This window comes from Pseudorasbora parva, chromosome 8 (genome assembly GCF_024679245.1).
Source record: "Pseudorasbora parva isolate DD20220531a chromosome 8, ASM2467924v1, whole genome shotgun sequence".
Taxonomy (NCBI): domain Eukaryota; kingdom Metazoa; phylum Chordata; class Actinopteri; order Cypriniformes; family Gobionidae; genus Pseudorasbora; species Pseudorasbora parva.
Window position 1 is genome coordinate 39505143 of NC_090179.1, and position 23887 is coordinate 39529029.

Here is a 23887-nt window from a genome sequence, read left to right on the forward strand (position 1 = left end):
TGGTGTTTTTTTCTTTTTTTCAAATAAAAAAGCATTTATTTGAAATATAAACCTTTTGTAACATTATAAAATTATTTTTTAATCAATTTATTGGATCCTTGCTGAATAATAGTATTCATTTCTTTGTAAAGAATAAATACAAATAAATATTATAACCATATAAGTGATACCAAACTTTGAACAGTAGTATATATTTCAATTTGTCTGAAACCATACGCTATAATTACATGATTAATAGACTGAAATTTAGGTTACTCACAAATCAAAATATTAATTTAAATGATCATTTTAGGTCTAAAATCATATAAGAGTGAATAATGACTAAAATTTGGTCCGTTCATCCCACAAAGTTTTGTCTTTATGGAAAATGGGAAGTTGGAAATGATTCAGTATTTCTCTGATTGTGTTCGGAGAAAGAATAACATCATGCGGGTTTTGACAGAATTTTCATTTTTAAGTGAACAATTCCTTTAAATAAGCTCTCATGCATACCTCTGTAGTTGTTAAGACTATATACAATGAATGACTGAGCTTGTTTTCCCCTCCTGTCTTAGTTTAAACACACAAAGGCTCCCTCTTTGTCTTTTCGTACTCTTAAAAGCCCTCTGCTCATCGCTGTGGAATGTAGCCCCTGTATTCAGACTTGATTCTGTTGAGTCTACTTTCTTGGCACCGGGTAGAACTTTAGGACACATACAGATGTCATTTTCCTCTTAGCCAAAGCAGCCAGGCTCCGAGGTAGAGCTCCAGCCCCTGTGGCGAACGAGCCACACATGACCTGTCAGAAAGTGAGGGTGCAGCCAAGCGAGCAGTGCATCCTGGGACAGCAGACAGGACTTATTTTGTTCCCACAGACATCTGTCCAGTTATAGTGAAGCATTGTAAATTGTGCCTTTGCACTGGAAGGCTGCATTTGTCTTGTGCAGCGACTGCAACAGAACAGGCTGTTTTCGCTGGCTTGGGAATCTCCTCTCTACTTTGCAGTGATGAAAACATTCCACTGCTGACTCATTCCTGTGTTTTGCAATAGTTCTTTTAAACCCTTCTCATCAGGTCATATTGTTCTAGGTTTATTTTAGCACTTGCAATCACACATTTCTATGTCATTTAGCAATCTGGTGCCCTTAAATGGGTATTCAAATGTCAGGGTCAAATATGTATACTACGATTCAAAATCAGACCACACGGACCAGCCTTTGCTCCCCACGTGCATTAATGAGCCTTGACCGCCCATCACCATTGTTCCTTCCTTGGAGCACTTTTGATAGAGACTGACCACTGCAGACCGGGAACACCCCACAAGAGCTGCAGTTTTGGAGATGCTTTGACCCAGTCGTCTAGCCATCACAATTTGGCCCTTGTCAAACTCACTTAAAACCTTACGTGTGCCCATTCCTGCTTCTAAAACATAAATTTGGAGAACAAAATGTTCACTTACTGCCTAATATATCCCACAAACTAACAGGTGCCGTGATGAAGAGATAATCAGTGTTATTGACTTTACTTGATCACCTATGGTCATAATGTTATGCCTGATCGGTGTAATTTACAATATTTCTTGTTTATGGTATTTTTGGTCGAATAAATGCAGTCTGCGTGAGCATTAGAAACTTCAGTGTTTTTACACTTTTTGCATAATTTGAGAAAAAATACATCTTGATATAAATGAAGTACAAGACAAATATTCTGCTCAAAAGTGATATCAGCTGTGGTAGTCTTTTTTTTTTTTTTTTTACAAATAAAACAAAATTATACAAAACAGTTTTAGATGAAGTAAACAGTCAGCAATACAACAAGAACAAAGAAACTAAATTACAAACAAAACCAACAAAAAATACAGCAAAACAAAAATATAAATTAAATAAATAAATGAATAGTGTTTTAGGTTTTTCAGTAGTATTCAGATAAGTAATATACTACAACAGAAATGTAATAAAGTAATCAAATGTAAAATAACACTGAGTAAATATAGACTCAAATCCTAATTAAAACTACAGTTATTCATTCATTCTTTTGTTGTTTGATTAACAATAATGACTGCAGCATATTTATTAGGCTGCTGTCACTTTAAGAGCTAATGCACAAACCCAATATACTGTTACACATGCCCAATGTTTCTCAATGTTTACATTCATTTAAGACATAACCCTCTGAGTTTACGGGGATACTTACCAAAACGGCATTTCGACATATTTGTGTGTAGGCTATTTGTCTGTTTAGGCACATATCGAAGCCCATAGTATACTTTGCTTATGTGCGTTCGGCTCTGTCTCGGATCATTACAATTAATCGCACAGCCCTAACACAGAGTATATCATTTGGGAACCAACCACTGAGAGACACTTAACTGCCCAAAAAGGTCCTTGACCTCCCGTGAGTGCTTGCATGAGGTCACGGTCTGCCCCTGGACCATGAATTGACTTCATTTTGGATTCAAATTCTCCTTAACACCGAGAATAAGGAGTGCTCTTTTCTTAATGAAGACAAATCTGGTTTTCCCCAAAGCATTCATTTCACTGCTCTCTTGTCTCCTCACTGTCTCACTGTCTGCTTTGATCTCATTCGGGAGAAATAACGGGTGTAGATTTGTCCTGAGGATTTGTATATTGCATAAAAAAGAAGAATGACTGTGTGAATTTCCCCCTCCATAGGATGCTGCGTCTCCAGCAAAAATAAAGGCTTGACTGCTGTGGGAAATACGAGCTAGATGAAAAGAACCGTAATGCAGCGAACTTCTGTTTGAGTTATACACTCCGTGTTAATGGATGAATGGTGGGAGTAAGACAAAAAGAAAGGGATGAGACTAGGGGAGAGAATGAATCGAGAGAAGACAACAACTTATGGGTTGAGATCATAAAAGAAAGGGAAGGGTGATGTGAAGACTGAATGGGACAAAGGGAATTAAGTTTTTTACATTCAGGCATTACTTTCAGGTAACTCCCTGTCTCTGGTCATAACTCATTAGATGAATAAGTGAGACATTTTAGTTTTTTTGTTGTTGCTGTTCTTCATTGTAGTCTGTTGATTCTGATACATGGTTTGGTAGCCAATCCTGACACGTTCAAATAACCAATCTGGTGTCTTAATGTCTTCTCTTAATGTCTTAAGTTTCTCGTTTCACCTCAGATATTACCCTAAACACTAAATATCTCTTTGTATGAACTGTATCTGGCAAAGAAGAACCTGGGAAAGTATTAGGTATGAATGTAGCGCACATATTTCAATTCTCAAACCTTTGGTCCGCCAACACTTTCCCGGGATTTAAGAGAAAGGGCCAAAACCTCACAAGATTCGCCAAGACCTAATTGAATCCAACTTATCTACTGCAGTTCGGACCAGAAATCAGATACTTGTGGCTTTGAATCAACAGTAACCATCTATTGTTTTACACTTACAAATTACAGAACTATGTGTTGTTATTATGACACACCTTCACAAGACATTCAAGTCATCAGTCAAGAACATCCCATCCCTGCAGACACCTAGAACTTTAAGCTCTTTGGACAGTCTAAGAAAGCATGCATAAACTCAATTTCCTTTATAACCACAATGAAGTCCCCCCGCCACAAAGGTCAGCCACTAAATGAGTTTCGTCTTCAGAGGGGAAGAGAGGATGATGAAGGCTAGAGTGCTGCGGTTTCCTTCTGAACTTTTCCCCTCAGCCACATGAAGGAAAGTCCATGGTGTTTAGAGAGCGTCACGTTGTTTTCTTTCACGACATGCAAGTTGGGTTCCCTCGAGACTGACCGGCCTGGCGGTTTGGGGCCTCGTGGGAATGAATGTTGGGTGTTTTGCTAATGGACTAAATGAAATACAGCGTGCCTGGTCGTTCAACCCTTCAGAACACAGTCAGAGAATGTACAGCCACTCATCCTCGGGTGAAAAAGCCCCACTGACCACAAGAAATCATATCAATTGCATAACATTAAGGGAAAATCCGTTGTTTCCATCTAGTGTTTGAGTCACAATAGAGATTGTTTCACTAAACCAAGCCTCCTTTATTGCTTTCCAGACACTGTTACCAGCCTATATAATGTGAAGTTGATGTTTTTCATTGATTTACTTCCTGAAATGAGCTTTTCCCCATCAGCAGAATGAAGAAAATCTGTGTACACTCTCAAAAATATAAATGTTCTTTATTGGCATTGATGGTTCCATGAAGGACCTTTAACATCCATGGAACCTTTCCATTGCACAAAATAAATCTTCAGATTATTTAAATATTCTTTGCGCTAAGAAAAAACAGTTCTTCTAAGAACTTTTTATTGAAAGGTTCTATTTTTCAACCCAAAATAGCATTGCTGTGAAAACGGTTTTTAGAGCCTTTATTTTTAAAGGCACGGTATGCAAGTTTCACCCAAGGGGGTAATCTAGCACTCGGAAAGCGTTCCACCCATAGGGGCGACCATTGCTAACCAAGCCATCACCTCCTGCTGTTAGCATCCCATTGACTGCCATTCATTTTTGAGTCACTTTGACAGTGAATAACTTTACATCTGAGGTGTTTAAAGACTCCATTTGTCCATTGTTTATTTCTAAAGAAACACGACAATGCATATAAGACTCCATTACCTTGTATCTTACATTGTCGCCCCGCAGAAGCTGTTTTTGTAAAAATAGGCTAATGACGCTCAGACGCAATCTTTTACTGTCTATGAGGCAGTCGGGGGGACGTGGAGACATAAAGTCCGATAAAGTCAAGGGAGGAGAATGGGGAGAAGTCTATAGTGAGCCAAAAGCAACGGGACAAAACAAACAACGTGATTCAAATTTCACTTTCCACAACTACTAGAAGACCTACAACTGTCAGACAGGTGGTTCACGTCACATCTACGTCGTCAAGCTCAGTCTGAGCCGGCGCAGTTCGCTCAGCCATCAGGAAGTGAGTGCCTCTAATTGACTTCCTTTTCCGTCGTTGAAGCCTATGGGAACGCTGTGTCCATTTCTTTTACTGTCTATGGTTTCACCGCTAGAGGTCGCATATTCAAAACAGAGGTGAAGCTTGATGACGGTGTGAATGAGCGTGGAATCATGGGAGTTGTAGTCTTGACTCTTCACCTCCACAGCCAATGGAAAGGAATCAGATGGACTCGGGCAGAATTTGAAATTCATGAATGAGCGAGTGTATTGAAGTTTTATTAATGTTACAGTGGTATGAAGCAGGACATGCAGAGATCCCTTGGGAGCGAATCCTAATGACAGAGACCTTCACTCTTCATTGTGTATGTGGGGTAATGCAGTGCTGTTTTACATGGTTAAAACAATCATACTAAATACATTTGAGTCTGTTGAAAGTTATGCTATAACGTTACTACACTTTGCTGTAATCTAGATCGATATTAAATGGTAAATGGACTGCATTTATATAGCCCCTATGGCCATCCAAAGCGCTTTACATCTTGCCTAACATTCACCCATTCACTCTCTCATTCATACACCGACGGCGGTGTCTGCCATGTAAGGCACCATCCAGCTCGTCGGGAGCAGCTGGGGTTAGGTGTCTTGCTCATGGACACTTTGACACTTGGTCAGGTGGAACCGGGGATCGAACCTACATGAACCACTGAGCCACTGCCGCCCCCATATAATATATGATATATCATATTAAAAAAACAGGATGACTAAATGACTGAACACATCCGTATTCCGTAACTCTTAAAATAGCTGATTTCTCTGGATTTAAACATGAAACATTTGGGATAATGTAAATACAAAGGTCAGCAAAATATATATAAGAATGTTTTTGTGGTTTTTTGATCTTTGACCCAAAAATCTTACATATTGTGTCTTTTAAAGGGTAGAAAGGTTTTCAAGTTTAACTGTGGGAATATTGAGGCATGTTTGGAGAAAATCAAGCCAAAAATTAAAAGCATCCCATCTGTGTGCATTTAGACATGAGTTTAAATGATAAAAAAGAAATGAATGCTGTTTGGAAATGCAGGCCGCAGTTTGAGCCCGTTCCAGTCAAAAGTGTCCTCTTGAAACTCCAGTTCCAGATGTTTAAACAAACAAATAGACTCATGTCAGAGAACAGACTGCAAATGCTTTTGTGAGAATAAATGAGTATAGAAATACATGTTTGTCTTGCAGCAAAACTGAATTGATCCTTTTGTTTTTCGTAGTGAGCTTTTGGAAGATCTGGAACGGAGTCCTCATGCGGCAGCCATAGCTGAGTGCTTTGTAGAGCGGGTAAGCACATGACCAATAAAAACATACATTTCTTCCTGTTTAACACCTTATTGGAAAGCATACAATACACGTATCTCAAGACAAGGGGTTTGTGTTTTAATGCACGTCATGCTAAGGAAAATCCAGTTTTGTTAATTTGTTATGTTGGGGCTCTTGCTTGGCAGTATGGCAGAAGCACAAAGAAATGTCTGGGCCAGAAAAACAGTTGGACTCTGTGAAACCTAAACATATCAGCAAACTGTGTTGAACTTTTAACACATGCGCACGTCATAAGTGCATTTGCAAACAATTTTGGTACTCTTGTCTCCACACCACAATGACACAACAATGAGCAGACCAGGCTGGGAACCAGACAAGGGCATCATTGTTTGGAGTGGTAGAGGGGTTGAATGTGCTCATTCCTCTTTCTGCAATGATTTGTTTCTTAGTTTAGAAAAGAAAATCGTTCTTTACCTTTCAGTTGCCAGAGGCAGTGTCTCAAGCACCACGACCCAATGTTTACCTCCTGCTGAAACGGCCACTGTTAGGATCAATTAGCACTGGCCTAGGAAGCACAGAGTACATTTGATTAAGCCATTACCGGTGGGTTATTTTGAGGTTTTCGCTCAATTTAACCTTCTCTAATGCCCAAGGCTCAGAGTCAAGCATCTCGGACTCAAAAAGTCCTAAACTTTTTCCAAATCAAAGCTGTGCCTCTAGTTATCAGGCCCCAAATAGAGCACATATTTGATGTGTTTATATGCTTGTACAGATGTAGTTCAGTGAATGTAACTGAAGCTGTGCTGCCCATATCTGGTCAGATCTGGGTATGGTGGCCATTGCCAAAGCAGATGGCAGGGTTCACTTGATTGGGTTGTTCTGGTGCTGCTTCTGTTTTTGGTACACAAACATTTAGTGGAAAAATCTCACACATACTGCCAAGTGAATGCCAGTCTAGATTGTCCTATTTTTTCTTCTTCTTCTGTCTTTTATATTTTTGTCTGCTTTCATAACACAACCCTCTGCATATTTGAACAGCATGTCATAAATTAGAAGTATATTTTTGTTGGTAGAATATAAGTGTTATCATACAATCAGTTAAATCGATTAATTATGTGTAAAAAAGTATGTGAACATTATTTTGTGTGTGTGTGTGTTGTTTGTGTGGTTTTTTAGAGTGAAGCTTTTGACATTTACACCATATACTGCATGAATTACCCCAAGTAAGTGAAGAATATTTATATTTCTCTGATTATGTACATTACAGAAATGTTTTAACACGTTTTATCCTGTATATAATATACAGGTTCTGGTCATATAATTAGAATATCATCAAAAACTGTATTTATTTCATTAATTCCATTCAAAAGGTCAATCTTGTATATTATATTCATTCATTACACACAGACCGATATAATACAAATGATTATTTCTTTTAATTTTGATGATTATTTTTGAAGGAAAATCCCAAATTCACTATCTCAGAAAATTAGAATATTGTGAAAAGGTTTAAAGCAGCACTAGGTACATTTTCAACCTTCATAATATATTTTCAAGACTCTTGTGATGATACATCGACTTACAATAGGTTGAATGACACGTCTGCCATAGCCTGACGGGGTCTGTATCGTTTTTAATCATACTTTTAATCATACATCATGCTTTTATGAAGTTATTTGGCCCGCCCCACACCACTGTATATATTTTTACAACCCGCCCCGCACCTGCGACCATTGAATAGACATACGGGGTCCGCGGGTTATGAAACGACCCGCTCATCACTAGTTCAGGGCTATCATGGTTGTCATGTCAACAAATGCACGCGCACATCCCCTGATGTAGGATGACAGCGTTTACGACAGTTGTAGAGGACAATATTTTTTTCCCAACTGTAAGGGGACCCCGAGAGCAAAAGTTACCTAGTGCTGCTTTAATATTGAAGACACCTGGTGCCACTCTAATCAGGTAATTAACTTAAACACCTGCAAAGGCCTTTAAAGGCTTTGTTTTGTTATATAGGCTACACAATCATGGGGAAGACTGCTGACTTGACAGTTGTCCAAAAGACGACCATTGACACCATACACAAGGAGGGCAAGACACAAAAGGTCATTGCAAAAGAGGCTAGCTGTTCACAGAGCTCTGTGTCCAAGCACATTAATAGAGAGTTGAAGGGAAGGAAAATTTGTGGTAGAAAAAAAGTGTACAAGTAATAGGGATAAAAGCACACTGGAGGGGATTGTGAAACAAAACCCATTCAAAATGTGGGAAGATTCAGAGAGTGGACTGCAGCTGGAGTCAGTGCTTGAAAAACCACTACGCACAGACGTATGCAAGACATGGGTTTCAGCTGTCGCATTCCTTATGTCAAGCCACTCTTAAACAACAGACAGCATCAAAAATGTGTCGTCTGGGCTAAAGACAAAAAGGACTGCTGAGTGGTCTAAAGTTTTGTTCTCTGATAAAAGTACATTTTGCATTTCCTTTGGAAATCAGGGTCCCAGGGTCTGGAGGAAGAGAGGAGAGGCACACAATCCATGTTCCTTGAGGTCCAGTGTAAAGTTTCCACAGTCAGTGACGGTTTGGGATGCCATGTCATCTGCTGGTGTTTGTCCACTGTGTTTTCTGAGCTCCAAGGTCAGAACAGCCGTATACCAGGAAGTTTTAGAGCACTTCATGCTTCCTGCTGCTGACCAACTTTATGGAGATGCAGATTACATTTTCCAACAGGACTTGGCACCTGCACTCAGTGCCAAAGCAAAGTACCAAAGTGCCAAAGTGCCAAAGTACCTGGTTTAAGGACCATGGTATCCCTGTTCTTATTTGGCCAGCAAACTCGCCTGACCTTAACCCCATAAAAAAAATCTGGGGGTATTGTGAAGAGGAAGATGAGATAAAGACCCAACAATGCAGAAGATCTGAAGGCCCCTTTTAGAGCAACCTGGGCTCTCAAAACACCTTAGCAGTGCCACAGACTGATTGACTCCTTGCCACACCGCATTGCTGCAGTAATTCAGGGGCCGCCAAAAGGAGTAGCAAAAGGAGCCCCAAGTACTGAGTGCTGTACATGCTCATACTTTTCATGTTCATACTTTTCAGTTGGCCAAGATTTCTAAAATTCTTTTCTTTGTATTTCTGAGATACTGAATTTGGGATTTTCCTTAGTTGTCAGTTATAATCATCCAAATTAAAAGAAATAAACATTTGAAATATTGTCTGCGTGTAATGTATGAATATAATATACAAGTCTGACTTTTTGAATGTATATATATATATATATATATATATATATATATATATATATATATATATATATATATATATATATATATATATATATATATATATATATATATATATATATATATATATATTGCTGGCCCTTTGACTAAAGAATCCTTCAAAAATGGATCATGGTTTCCATAAAAAATATTAAGCAAAACTGTTTTTTAATAATATGGAATGATTCTGAGCACCATATCATCATATTAAAATGATATCTGAAGGATATAATAACTGAGTAATGACTGTTTTAACAGTATGTGCAGGTGATTTATTTTAAATGTATATTACTAATACATAATTCTATATTACATTGATTACATTGTTAAAAACTTTAATAACACTTTAGTATACAAACATATTCACTTATTACTACGACTTTTGCCTCACTAAACTCCCCATTTACTGCTTTTTAATATTTTGTGAGGTTGTTTTTGTAGCGTTTAAGTTTAGTTTAAAGGGATTAAGGGATGTAGAATAAAGTCATGCAGAATAAGGCATTAATATGTGCTGCTTTAATAAGTACTAAAAACAACATCCTAGTTATAAGCAACTAGTTAGTAGCGAGAATTGAACCCTAAAATAAAGTGTTACTGTCTTTAGTGCTGAAAACCCATTAATGCTGCTGCACAATTATACAAGTATGTGGTATTTTTGTGGAAAACATAATTGGATTCATGTGATGTAGATGTCAACCGCAGTGACGTATAATCATGTAAGATATTTGTCGTGTGAATTTAATTAGTCAGTGTTAGCTATATGTCTAGTGGATAAATTAGACATATCAGAGGCAGACATGCTTGGGTGATGACTACTTGGAAATACTTTTCAGCCCCTCTCTTAGTATTCCCATGGGCCTCTGGTACAACAGCAACAGATGTTCTGCTAGAGCTGATTCTGATCCACCTTTAGAGAATTAGTTGTTGCATATTGATCTACATTGAAACACATTAAACGCTGCAGCGCTGATTCGTCTTAATATAGATTCTTGAGAGAATATTAATTATAAATATTTGACATGCCAGTACTCATATGCATCTAATGGTGTTGAAACACTAAGTTACAGCGAGAAAAAAATATTCTGTTAAAATGGAAGAAGCAGGTTTCACCAAAACAAAAGAATACCGTATACCGTATTGGTCCAAATATGACCCCCTCCCCCACCCCCCAATTTTCATACTGAATATTTTTCATATTTAAATGTTTGTATCGAAGGGTAAATACTGGTAATATGTACAAACAATCACATTAAAAATGTGTTTTAAGTCTTTTTGCGCTCGTGAACTTCTAACATTACACTCTCTGACACACTGTATTACTTGGCACACTTGTTTTACACATATTTGGCGCCACCTATTGTTGCGGGTGTATTATTGACCATGTTATTGACACGTAAAAGAGACCCTGAATATAAGGCAAACACGTTTTTTAAAAATGTTTTTAAAAATATATATATTTCTAAGAAAAAACTGTCTTTTATTTTTTTTAAATAATTTTATTCCGAACAATACGGTATTTCTTCGTTCAATTCCACATTCAGAAACTCTATGTGAAGTGTCTGTGTTTTTGTAAGTACATCTGTAGGTTTACAGGCCCATCAGCTGAATGCATTACTGCAGGCCTTATGAGAAGATGAAGTGCTGTCAGGCAAACTTGCCAAACTGATGAGTCTCCCAGTAGACCACCCTGTTTAAATGTCTTCCTCCCTGTTTCCGTCCAGCTCAGTAAGCGTCCTGCGGGACTGCATGAAGAATGAGAGCCTGGTGCGCTTCTTCCAGGAAAGGCAGGCCACCCTGTGTCACTCGTTGCCTCTGGAGACCTACCTGCTGAAACCGGTGCAAAGGATTCTTAAATACCACCTTCTCCTGCAGGTCAGTGGAGTACAATGCAGTGTCAGTAGGGCAAATGGGGCCATGCTAACCAACCAAACCCTTTCAAAATAAATGTATAACTCACGTCAGACTGTAGAGCTGATATGTTGTCGCCCCCTTGTGGTAGGAACTATCCAAACACTTTGATAAAAGCGATCCGGGGTATGAGGTGGTAGAAGATGCCATTATAACCATGACAGCAGTTGCCTGGTACATTAATGACATGAAGAGGAAACAGGAGCATGCAGTCCGACTGCAGGTAATCCCAGACATCAACTGCACCCTGTACACTATCAAATATTCTGTAAGTGTGAGATTTCAATGTATCGAGTTCTATTGCAACTGCAAATGTAAAATGCAAAAACTAATTTTACAGGAGATTGAGAGCTTGTTGATGAATTGGACTGGTCCTGATCTCAGTGGTTTTGGGGAACTGGTTCTTGAAGGTTCCTTCCGGGTTCAGCGTGTGAAAAAGGAAAGAGCGTTCTTTCTTTTTGACAAAATGCTTCTCATTGCCAAGAAGAGGCTGGATCATTTCATATACAGTACTCACATCTTTGTAAGTCATCGTTTGTTATCAGATTTTAGTTTTTTTTCCAAATCGACTGTATTATATGTACAGGATTTGGGATATGCAGCTCATGTTGTTCTATTTCTCCCTCTCATCTTTCAAGTGCTGTAATCTGCTCTTAGTGGAAAACATGAAGGATCCCCTCTGTTTTAAGGTGTCTGACCAAACAATCCCAAAACAGCAACACATTGTTCAGGTAAAATATATAAATATAAAATGTATGCTAATAAATTAAAGACCCTTTTTATAATGTATGTTGAAAACTTTAACCTTAAAAAACCTACTTTATCTGTAGGCTAAAAACCAGGAGGAGAAGCGGCTGTGGCTACTTTACCTCAAGAGGATGATAGTGGAGAACCATCCGGCATCCTTGCCCCAAAAAGTAATGAAGTTGTTTAATGTTAAACTATCCATCACTATGTTTAATAATGTAGAGTCAAAACTGACTGGTTCAGTTATACATAGTTCACAGAAGGACACTAAGCGTTGGCATGTTTGGTTCAGTTAAAACAAACTCTAGTGCGATTGCTCTTTTAGTGCGGTTCATTTGAATATGTGAACGCTGCCATCGGCATCAAACAAGCGTACCGAGAAGATGAGTCTCGGTCCGCTTCCAATCAAACTCTGGTGTGGTTTGACTGAAATATCAACACAAAGATGTAAACAAACACAAGATGCGATCCTAAAAAGGACAGAATGCTCAAGAATGCCTTTTTTTTCTCATCATAATCGTGATGTCCGCCATCACAGTTCGGTACAGCCATCAGAACCGCGTCTCCTCGCAGCGGATCTTCGTTTGTGCGTGTGGCGGAGGGATTTCTGCCATTGTTTTGACTCTTTTACCCATTTTATAAGCTTCAAAATACCATCAAAATACCATCATGTACTTACGCACATACAACGAGCGCATTTAGCCCAGCACACAGCATTGTTTTAGATGTTCGGTAAGTTCCACTGCGAAATATATACGTAAACAAAAGCCGACCAATCAGGTTGTGAACTTATCCCTTTACCTTTAGGTTTACATTTTTAACATTTAACATTTAATCATTTAGCAGACGCTTTTATCCAAAGCGACTTACAAAAAAGGGGAGAGTAATAGAAGCAACGAAACAGACAAGGCCAACAACCTGTAAGAGCTGTAAGAAATCTCAATTAATTAGCACAGTACACAATTTTTTTTTTTTAAATAGACATCTACAACAAAAACTCACGTACGCAAAATGCCGAACACTGGATTTTGATAGCTATGTTAACATGGGTTTGGAATCTTCAGATTCTGTGAATGCTAAACGGACCAGGACTAAATGTTTTAGAGTTTTTTTGGTCCAAACCAAGTAAACCGAACTACAAGTGTGAACACATCCTAAAGTGTTAATTATCTTTATATGTTTTCCAGGCAAGGCAGGTTCTTGGTGACAACTTCTGTCAGTGTAAGTACTCTCTGCATTTCTGTGATTTTGAATTGTTGCTTGCGGCACTGTGTGTTTTATTGCTGTGGATTATTTATTTTTTGTATGACGTATAGCCCCGCAGTTTGATCAGGAGCCATTAAGGAAGCCGATGCCTTCTCCAAGACTGGATGATGTTCATAACTACCACAGAGGAAGAAGGCAATCAGGTCTGGCAAATACTGTTTATTAGAATACCTTAAAACATCAACCCGCACTGATTCATATACTCATAAAACCTGCTTTCATAACTCTTGACAGAACCACCAGAGTTTATCTACACCCCTGAGAAAGCCAGGAAATGCCTTCCACTCCTTCTTGAGGGCAACCTGCCATACAAGCGTGGGAGGAGACAGTCTGGTGAATAGAAGCTAACCTCATATTCTGAAACAGGGCTAAAATTATGTTCTCAAAATAACTAAATTTAATATACATTTGCATAATAAATAATATTTTTTAACCGGTTTTTGTGTTTTTACTGGCACAAATTCTTGTACTTTGGCGAAAACTGTTTCTACAGTTTAAAGTCTAAAATCTAATATTTATGTTCCTCAAGCCCCTGCCAAAGATATAGAAGCTGCATTCCAGCAAAGTGGTGAGTTTAAACTTAATTTCTTTCTCTTTCATTTTGTTGTTATCTTGTTTTTCTTTGCTCAGCGATGATATGTATTTCAAAATGAATGTGGAGAAGTAAACAACAGAACAGAGATAAAGATTTAAAGATTGAAAATGTTTTGCTAAAAAAGAAAGTAAAATAATGTCTTGTTTGTTTTTCTTTTTCTGATCTGCTGTGACTTCACTGCTCATGAAATCCAGGTTCTTTAAAGGTGTGAATTTCATTTTCTTCCATTTAACATTGTACATACATTATATTATTATATAAGTTTTCACAACATAATGCAACCTTGTATAGCAACTAGGGGTTGCACAGACTTACACGACTTTAATGCTCATGACACTTTAAGCTTGACCTCGAATAGTCGCTGTTCATGGCCTATAGAGGGCGCAACATGATAAGTAATCTTTGAAAGGGTTAGTTCACACAAAAGTGAAAATTACCCCATGATTTACTCACCCTCAAGCCTTCTTTCAGACAAATACAATTGGAGTTATGTTAAATAATGTCCTGGCTGAATGGGAGCCTAAAATTTTAAGCCTAAAAAAGTGCATCCATCCATTATAAAAGTAGTCCACGCGGATCCGGAGGGTTAATAAAGGCCTTGTGAAGCAAAGCCATGCATTTGGGTAAGAAAATTATCCATATTTAACATGTTACTAAGTAAAATATCTAGCTTCCACCAGAGCACTTTCCATATTCAATTTACGAAAAAAGCGTAACTGCCCCAATGTATCACTAGAATGTAGCGTGAACGTTTTTGAGTTACACTTTCTGTATTATAATGGATGGATGCAGTTTTTTTGGCCTTCAAATTTTGGGCTCCCATTCACTGCCATTATAAAGCTTGGATTAGCCAGGGATATACACCTAGGAGGGCTTGAGTCATTTTTGTTATTTTCATTTTCATTTTTGGGTGAACTATCCCTTGAAGTCCACTTTTACACCATTTCCAAACAGTTAAAATGACAAATAAAGGCATAGGGAGAGTGCTCCACAAGATATGTTCGATTGTACCATTTAGATGCTCAAAATTGATTTGGTGAATGTACGTTTTAAAGTTTAATGTACATGTAAGTCAATCGCCCTTCTTCGCTGCATTGTAACAAACACATACAGACAGAAGCTCGGACACACAGAAACATTAAGCATCGCTGAAATGTATTGTCAACACTGTAATGTGATTTATCAATGAAATAGAAATAGCTTAGAAACTGAGAGGTTCTAGCATATTTTTCTTAGTAATTAAAACCCACAGCTTCACTATTTAGAAGAGAGATGCTGCCAGGTAGAATTCATTCACACTCCTTTGCTCTCTCACTAATGTATTCATATAAATGTAGTTTTTACTGTGCTTCTTTATCTGTATCTGATTTAGAAAGAGCAGAAATCGGAGAAAAATATAATGACGCAAAGACAAAAGAACTGATAAAAATGAGCTGTTATGTAGGAGGAATAGCCTTGTAAGCAGTGCTGTGTCAAATGTCATAGCTGTGCACAAGGCAACCCATGTTCGAGTCGCAACTCGAGGTTCAGGCTTGTTTTGTTCAGTTAACGTCAACTCAGATTTCACCACATAAATGTAAACTTTAATGAGTCGTGAACCCCTAGCAGGAACATGGTTGGTTTACTCAGCCTTGAATAGCATAAACAAACCCATAGTTATTTATATTTCTAAATATCTATGCTTTTGTCCATTTATGGGTTCCCAGGCTGGGAGTGAAGGGGAGCTGTGCCCTCAGGCTGATAGCATGGGCTCTTCAGGCAGTACCAGTACTCTTGCATCTTCCGTCATTGAAGTTGAATCTGGCCGTGATGATCTGGCTTTATGTCAGGATGACGATGACATGACCCAACTCCCTCCACCACCAACACTGTCCATTACTGAGGAAATCATGCAGTTCATTAACCAGAGCCGTGCTCGACAAGGCATGGCAGAGCTAACGTCTGAAGTGGTACATATAGCACAAAAACATTTCAATATGCAGAGATAGTTATTGTTGTAGTATCTCAGCACAAAGCTTCTCTTCTTCTGGTATTTACATTGACATCAGTGATTCTGTAGCAGTAGCGCTGTTCATTTGTCAATGTAAGCTTCTAGTTATGAGGAAATGTTGTTTTGTCTTCCATAGTGCCAGTCGACTCCAGAGTCCCTGGAAGTCCAGCCACTAGAGGAACAGCAGTCAGATGAATCTAAACCACTGATATCTGAAGTGGATGAAAATAAACATCAGACCAACAATACCAAAATGTCAGAGGCAGACAATAAACTGGTGACCGGGTCAGAGAAAGATGAGAACAGCCATCCATCTTTTGAAGCAAATGTTGCTTCATCAGAAGAGCTTGAGAGAGTATCATCTCCATTACACACCTCCAAAGAAGTGAATCAACCAGAAGAGTTGACATTACCAGAGCCCAGCCATGGTGAGTCATCTAAACCAGAGATGGAGAAGACCATAAGTGAAAAAGGGGAAAAAGATACTGAGGACACTGTTAGCAAAAGTGAAGAGCCTCATCTATCTGATCATTTGGACAAAACCGATGACGCAGCATGTGAGACCAGTTCAGCTTGTGCTCATATTGCTAGTACATTGAACGTAACGGACAACTCTCTTGTCACCAAAGTAGAACCTGAGCAAAAACTGACCAAAAGTGACAAGCAGATTATTGAGAAGATACGCAGCTATTATGAGGCAGCAGAGGCAGGTGTCGAGGAGGGTCAGACGGCACGAAGGAACAGCTTCTCTGATATTCCTACAGGATTAGTGAAGGATTCTGTGTCCCGATTCAATGTTTGTGTTCAACAAGACAGTCTAGTTGAGTCTGAGACTGGCCACTCAGTCTGTGTTGAAACTAACTCAGCATCTTCATTACTCCCAATGTCAGACCAAACTGACCAGACTGTCAACCAATCTGCTAATACAGTCATTCCTCTTTCACATTCAGATGTCATCCGAGGACAAAAAGACAAATTAGACAGCAAGAATGCAGAAAAAATGGATGTAGAAATGTGTGAGTCCAGTCCCTGTTTGAAACTCTGGAAGGGGAAAGAAAGAATTGGGCAAGAGTCTCAGAACAATCTAAAAGCCCCTCTCTCAAGAGAGAACAGCTGTGATGAACACACAGATCAGCCTGAGAAATATAATACATCTAGAAATTGCACAACAACCCTAGTACAATGTAATGAAGACACTTCAGACCCATCTGATCTTCAGATGACAGAGGCAGCTGAAACATCTCTTCAATATGGAAGAAGAACCAGAGCTAAAATGTCTTCTAATGGAAGCCTGGAAAGCCTTCCCAGTCAGATTAAAGTTGGACGGTGGTCTCGTCATGGCAAGATTGTACCATGTAGTCATACCCTTTATGAAGGAATGGCAGAGGTACCAGATTTAGGATTTTTGGAGGGTGGACCAGTCAACCAATGCTTGGTAGAGAACTCAGAAAAGATTCTTAATAAAGTGCAAATGCTTGCACGCATGTACACTGCCAAGGCAAGCAGCATGAAGGTACCACTCCATCAGAAGAAAACACGAGTGAGTAGAGGATTATGGTCAGTGGAGGGAAAAGGTAGCACTTTACCTAAGTCACAGCAAAAACAGCTGCATCAGGGGGATATGAGAATACTAAGTCAGCCCACAGGTGAGCTCATATTATCTTGTGTGGGGGCAAAACATGTTATCTTAAATATGTTAAATAAAATGTTGCATATTGTTTTGTTGCAGAAGACTCTTCAGTACTCACACCTACTGTGCCTTTTGGTCACATCATTTTAAGGGAGAAGCTGTCTACAATGTATCAGCAAGAAAATGATTGTAATCTCATTGGGCCTCCAGATGAGATCTCAACAACTGGGTCTAATGCATTGTCTTTTTCTTCTGATGAATCCTCTGCTACTTCCGTTGAAACATTAACAACTGTTATGGAATCACAGGTCTCTGTGAGATCAGACCATAGAGAGAGCTCCTTAGAAAAATGTGAGTTTAAACTACATGAAGGAGCTCAATCCTTGTCACTTCCAACATCTGGAACTCATGTCCCAGAAATGCCATCCAACCTCTCTGGATTTCCTTTGGATGAGCATGCTTACAACATTTTACAGTCCAACCAGGAGAACTATTCAAATGTTGGGGACAAATTCATTGAAATAAATAGGATTGAAGAAGCACAGATATTGCAAAAAGAGGAAACCCCTACTTTTGTGAGCAATTCTGGTCCAAGTAGTCAACATTTTGTTGACCCAGTAATCATTAAACCATTAAAAGAAGAGAGTCACAGTGCGGAGGAGAAAAGTGCCTCAATTGTACAGCATTGTGAAAGAGCATTGACCAAAGATGATAAACGAGATGAAATGTCTACAGGACATTTGGAATCAAAGCAGGACCAAGATGATATTGAAACCACTAGCTTGGATGAAATAATACCTGTAGTGACTATTAACGAAATATGTTCCCCATTACAGTTAGCAGCCTCATTGAAAAACCTTCCTTCAACCACTTTGATCGTCTCTGGGGAATCAGAGCAGTCATACCCTTTGGCCCAGTTGCAGGAGGATACAACTAGCCCTACACAACTGGCGTCTCTGCTTGATACATCTGAATGTAGTCCACTGGATGTTAAATCCAAAGAAGACCTGAGCAACAATTCAAAGTATTTGAGCCCACCCTCAACATCCCCTTTAGGTGGACCTTCTTTGGATGAGCTTCCAAGGTTTACTAGCCAAAGACCTTCTAATCTACCCTCCACTGCTGGAAAGAGGAGTCTCTTCGCCAATTGGAATTCATCATCTCCAGTCGCTCAAAGGTAGTCACAAACCAATCTGTAGTTATAGGGTGTTGATATTATGCTGTTGTAGTTTATATAACAGCAGTAAACTATTTGATAGAATTTTAATCTGTACCTTATCTTGTCTTTCAGAGTGCCACAAATGAGGACTGATGAACAGATTCAGGATACTTCTGATTTTGGTCTTTCTCATAACAGACCACCTTTATCCCATACTCTAAATGATAAGCCTTTGAACGTTCCCTTTGGTTGTGGACGTCCATTAGATGCAAAACCACCCTCTGCCTTTACCCCAAACTTGCGAATGCGGTCACCATCTCCAAATAGAGGTGCCCAGAACTCCAGACCTTCCTCAGCAGCCTCAGCCCTTGCAAAGTCTCTTGCTGCCTCTTGTATCAGCCAGACGATTTCTCAAAACATGGCCAAGAGAGGTGCACATCTTCAGACTGCTTCCCCTGTAAGCTCCTCTCCTCTACCCACATCTTCTGTAAGACTTAGATCACCATCACCTAAATCCATCACCTTGGACTTAAGTGTGGAGTCAGGTTTTAGAAGTACATCCAGCACTGGGGTAGCAAACTCCCAAGGTCAACCCCCAAGGTCTTCAACATCCCCATTTAGATCAAACAGTCTTCGATCTAGTCCAGCAACAGTTCAGACCCCTCCTCCTTTTCGTAGTCAACGGTCAATATCCCCTGCCCCTCCAGTTAGCCTCCATTCAAGTCCATCTGCTACCAGCCCAAGCTCTGCTGCCCTTGAACAGCCTCTTTACACCAATTTGAATGGCAATAACAACAATAACAACAGTATGATTAATAACGGGGTGGCCACTAATCACAATAAAGCACAATACTCAAATGTGGGTGGACTCCCTAATTTCCACGATCCTCAACGAACATCCTTGCACAATAGGGTGGCTCGGCCGTTCCCGTCCTCCGAGCCCAGCTCTCGTGTACAGTCTCCCACTATATGCCCATCTCCAATCACTCGAATCTGCTCCCCTCCACCTGCCCCGAACCATTCAAATCATCTCGTAACAAAGCCACCAAATCCAAGAGCCCCCAGACAAGGTGGCTTTTTTACCCCTCTATCTTTGGACATCTCAAGATCAAGGTCGGCTTGTTCAGTATCTCCCTGTGGGAGCCCCAGAATAACCTCTCCACCTCCTATTGGCATTCCTACAAGTGTATGGGGCTTTGCTAATCCACAGCCAAGGAATCCCTCGTTAACAAACGCATGTTCTCCAACAAAAGCGGAAACAAACTCTACACCAAAAGGCACCAGAATCAACTCTCCTACCCCAATGGAAATGTCTCCATGTTCAGCAACCATCTCTCAGAGCCAGAGGAGGCTACGAGGAAACAGTTTGCCCTTTGTTGCTTTAGGGGATAGACCACCCAGTCCAAAAAGACAGGAACGCAGGTCTTGGGCAGAAAGTGGACGATGGTCAGTGGGTTCAGAATTGGGGTTAATAAGTCCTCGTGGGGGTTCATACAGTGGTAGCCCATCTTCTATCAGCCCTGGCCCTCTTTCACCTGTCAGACTAACCGCCGAAAGGGACAGTCATAATGGAAAACATTTCACAAGCATTGCCTGGCCAGACGTACACGATCTGTTGATTAAATACAACACAGAGCCCAATACTGAAACTGATGCTTTGTCCTACACTGAGACAGAGCAAGATGACATAGAGGTTGCAGAATCTACATGTCGGAGCACGTTGATTTGTCCTTATGTCGCTCCAGCCATCCCCAGTGAGAGAGACACTCCCATTCATTGCCCAGCTGCGGGCAAAACAGAAGACAGTGTTATTAACCAAGGGTCCAAAACAACATTAAAAACGAGTTATGCCACCACCGTCAACTTGCAGATTGCTGGGAGTGGGAGGATAGCTTCCTTTAGCAATGCACAAGTCAGCCTGACTCAAACACTGTCCCCTGTAGCCGACAGTCAGAGCAGGAGAAGGGTCAGCATCAATAGCTGCAACTTCTCAATGCAGAACTGCAAAAGGCTGTGAGTGGTGTGCTCCTGAGGTCTCATTCTTCAAAGACACTTTATCTGGCACTTTAGCATGTAGAAGAGGAGTCAGCTTAGAGATCCAAGTCCACTTCACTCAGAGGGGAAAAATTAATGGACAACATAATACGGGTGTCAGCCAGTTGGTCAGTGTTTTTATTTTATTTTTTAACCCTCAGCCCTACTTCCTGGCCAAGATACCAGTAAAACATCAATAAAATGACTGCTTTGCTATATTTGGCAGTGTATATTTTATTGCTTTTAAGACTGCGTAATACGCCAATTCATTATGTAATTGAACTAAAGCCTCTGTCTTTCAAGGCTTTTAGTGTGCTGTGATATATAAAGAACTTATTTATGAAGTAGTTGTTTTCTGGCACTTAACTCGTTTCTTTGTTTTGCACATTTTTCTCTAATGTGGTCCAGACGTGTCTGTAAAAAAGTGTGTTTTTCAGACAAAACATTCTCATGTATGTTGTGTTCTATACAAATTTGCTTAAAACGTTTAAAAACAAGGGAAGGTGAAATCGCTGCTTTGATTGATGTTAATACGAACATTAAAACATCTGATCTGATATTTTGCATTGATGAAAATGTTTGCTGTACCCTTAAAAAAGCATTCCATCATGCTTAACAACTGTGTGGACTAAGACAAATGGAATGCTGATCAAATGGACTCTTGGACTTTGTTTTAAATTTATTTTTAATGTAAAATGTTGTTGATTTCTAAATGAGATTGTAAAAAAAAAATATTAATGCTTAAGCCAATTAAACATATATCTCTGATTTGTTTACCTATGGCCTTTATGCTCCACATCATGCCTGCCACATTATGTAAAGAAAACAAGTGTTCAGTCTGCTCTGTACTTATAAAAACAAAAAACATGATTGTCACACTGTAATGTGCCCTCAGTTATTTGTACCTAAATAAAACCTGCATAGAGTAATTATGAGTGTCCTTTTGTTTTACCACAACTTTTAGTAAAAACAAACAGTATTTTGCTAAGAAACATGTGACCGTGTATGGATGTGTCTGTGCCCATGACCTGGAGCAAATTGTTAGTAACTTGTTTTTAAAGCTTCAAATTTATTTGCAAGTTTAAAGGGATAGTTCACTTTAAAATGAACATTCTGTCTTCCTTTACTCACCCTCAAGTTGTTTCAATCCTGTATGAATTTCTTTCTTCAGCTGAATACAAGGGAAGATTTTTTTGAAGAATGTCAGTAACCAAACAGTTAACTGGAGCCATTGACTTCCATAGTGAGGGGGAAAACTACTGGAAGTCAATGGGTCCAGTTAACTGTTTGGTTACTGACATTCTTCAAAAAATCTTCCCTTGTGTTCAGCTGAAGAAAGAAATTAATTCATAACCAATTAAACTACAACTACGGAAGCCCTGAACGGCCATGGATAATATTTTTTTTCTGTGTTGTTATGTCGTGATCACGAGTTAATTTTCTCGTGATCTCAAGATAACGAAAGTTGTTTTCTCGTGATCACGAGAAAATAACTCGTGATCTCGAGATAACAAAAGTTGTTTTCTCCTGATCACGAGTTAATTTTCTCGTGATCTCGAGAAAACAAAAGTTGTTTTGTCGTGATCACGAGTTCATATTTTCTAAGTTACACAACTGCGCCACGAGGTGGCAGTATAGAACCAATTAACTGATGGGGTGCGGTATAGCCTATCCACCATGTGTTGTACTGGTCCAGATTGAACGCGTTGAAGACCTTTCGTGATCACTATAATTTGTGCAGTACTGTGTGCATTAGGCAATTAATATAACTGAATGGTCTAATGTGATTAGTTTGCTATAATAGCGTTTGGTGCGTTACTAAACTGTTAAACTCATTTTGATTTCACTATTCTATTTGCACCTTTTTGTGCATTAAAATGCCATTTTAATCAGCAGCCTAAATAACCGTTACTTTGCCAGATTGTGTCACTCAATGTATCGCCTAGATGTGATGTATAGCCCATGTAAAGATGCATTGCAGCCTAATTTAAATCAGTGATAATGTGCAATTAAAACGATTGTATTTTGTACGAGACTGTATTAACTGGATTAAACGTTTGTTTTTAGAAATATGGAGTAGGCTACTGCACCGCTTTTTAATGGAATAAAGGCTAGAAGGAAGGATACTAATAACAAACAAATTATGTAATGTTATTTCAAACGAATGAGGAAAAAAAAATGGGCTGAATCGAAACTAAACGATTTTTAGAATAGAACAGAATAATCTGCCATCCTTCTGAAGGATCCTTCTCTTTTGATCATTTAAACATGTTAATTACACAAATAAAATGTGTATTAAGTGAAGCAAAGATTTTGCTGAAAGATGGCACGGTTTATAATCCATTGATCAGATGCCCGTGAAAGTTCTGTTCGTTGCTACAGCAACCGTAGACTCTGGGTGCTGTGCAGTATTTCAGAATGAAACTCGTGATCACGAGAAAACAACTTTCGTTATCTTGAGATCACGAGAAAATTAACTCGTGATCACGACATAACAACACAGAAAAAAAATATTATCCATGGCCGTTCAGGGCTTCCGTATACAGCAATGTTTGTGTAATTACAAACTAATGTCATACAGTGTAAAAAAGAAAGAAAAGAAAAAACAATTCTACATATGTTTTTACATTGCTTTAACTCATGGGTCCACAATCTCGGGCCACTCTCCTGCAGAGTTTAGCTCTAACCCCAATCAAACACACCTGACCACATCAATAGCTGTGTCTAATTTCAGAAGGCTGCGTCCTCCGGAGGTCGCATTTGAAGGGTGCATACGTCAGAAGGCCGTCTCATTTAAAAAAAAGTGAGTAGGACACTTCAAATGCGAATGCGTCCTTCTTTCACAGGATTTCGATAACCCATAATTCTTTGCGTCGCCGTTAACAACCCTCATATATATTTTTTTATATTATATGAAAAAACTGCACCACTGCCAGATATGCATGCGAGCGTAGGTGTGGTGTTTAAAATGTAAGTTCAAGCTTGTTTTTATTTTTAAGCTCTATTACCTCAAACAGATAGTTGTGGTTAACAGGATTACAACGCTTTAGTGCTTTTTAAACGTTTAGAACAGTTCATTGCTGTCGTCAAGAAACATTTCATAGTAATT

General features: G+C 39.2%; 2 protein-coding genes across 4 annotated transcripts in view; both read left to right on the top strand.

The window, feature by feature from the left end:
• LOC137084773 (pleckstrin homology domain-containing family G member 2-like) overlaps positions 1 to 14082 on the top strand; it is a 44467-nt gene extending 30385 nt beyond the window's left edge. For 2 of the 3 annotated variants that reach the window (XM_067451216.1, XM_067451217.1), the window contains 10 exons: positions 6123 to 6189; positions 7345 to 7391; positions 11171 to 11321; positions 11449 to 11880; positions 11996 to 12088; positions 12188 to 12274; positions 13292 to 13325; positions 13421 to 13513; positions 13605 to 13703; positions 13900 to 14082. In XM_067451216.1, the coding sequence (XP_067307317.1) occupies positions 6123 to 6189; positions 7345 to 7391; positions 11171 to 11321; positions 11449 to 11880; positions 11996 to 12088; positions 12188 to 12274; positions 13292 to 13325; positions 13421 to 13513; positions 13605 to 13703; positions 13900 to 14006 (1210 nt within the window). In that variant the 3' untranslated portion in view covers positions 14007 to 14082. The remainder of the gene's footprint in view (positions 1 to 6122; positions 6190 to 7344; positions 7392 to 11170; positions 11322 to 11448; positions 11881 to 11995; positions 12089 to 12187; positions 12275 to 13291; positions 13326 to 13420; positions 13514 to 13604; positions 13704 to 13899) is intronic. The other variant, XM_067451218.1, reaches the window with a different exon arrangement.
• LOC137084772 (uncharacterized) lies at positions 14075 to 21708 on the top strand. Its single transcript, XM_067451214.1, has 5 exons — positions 14075 to 14170; positions 15672 to 15914; positions 16092 to 17601; positions 17685 to 18762; positions 18877 to 21708. Exons 2-5 carry the CDS (start codon positions 15711 to 15713, stop codon positions 20759 to 20761), a joined length of 4677 nt encoding a protein of 1558 aa, XP_067307315.1. The 5' UTR covers positions 14075 to 14170; positions 15672 to 15710; the 3' UTR covers positions 20762 to 21708.
• Positions 21709 to 23887: the final 2179 nt, after the last annotated feature.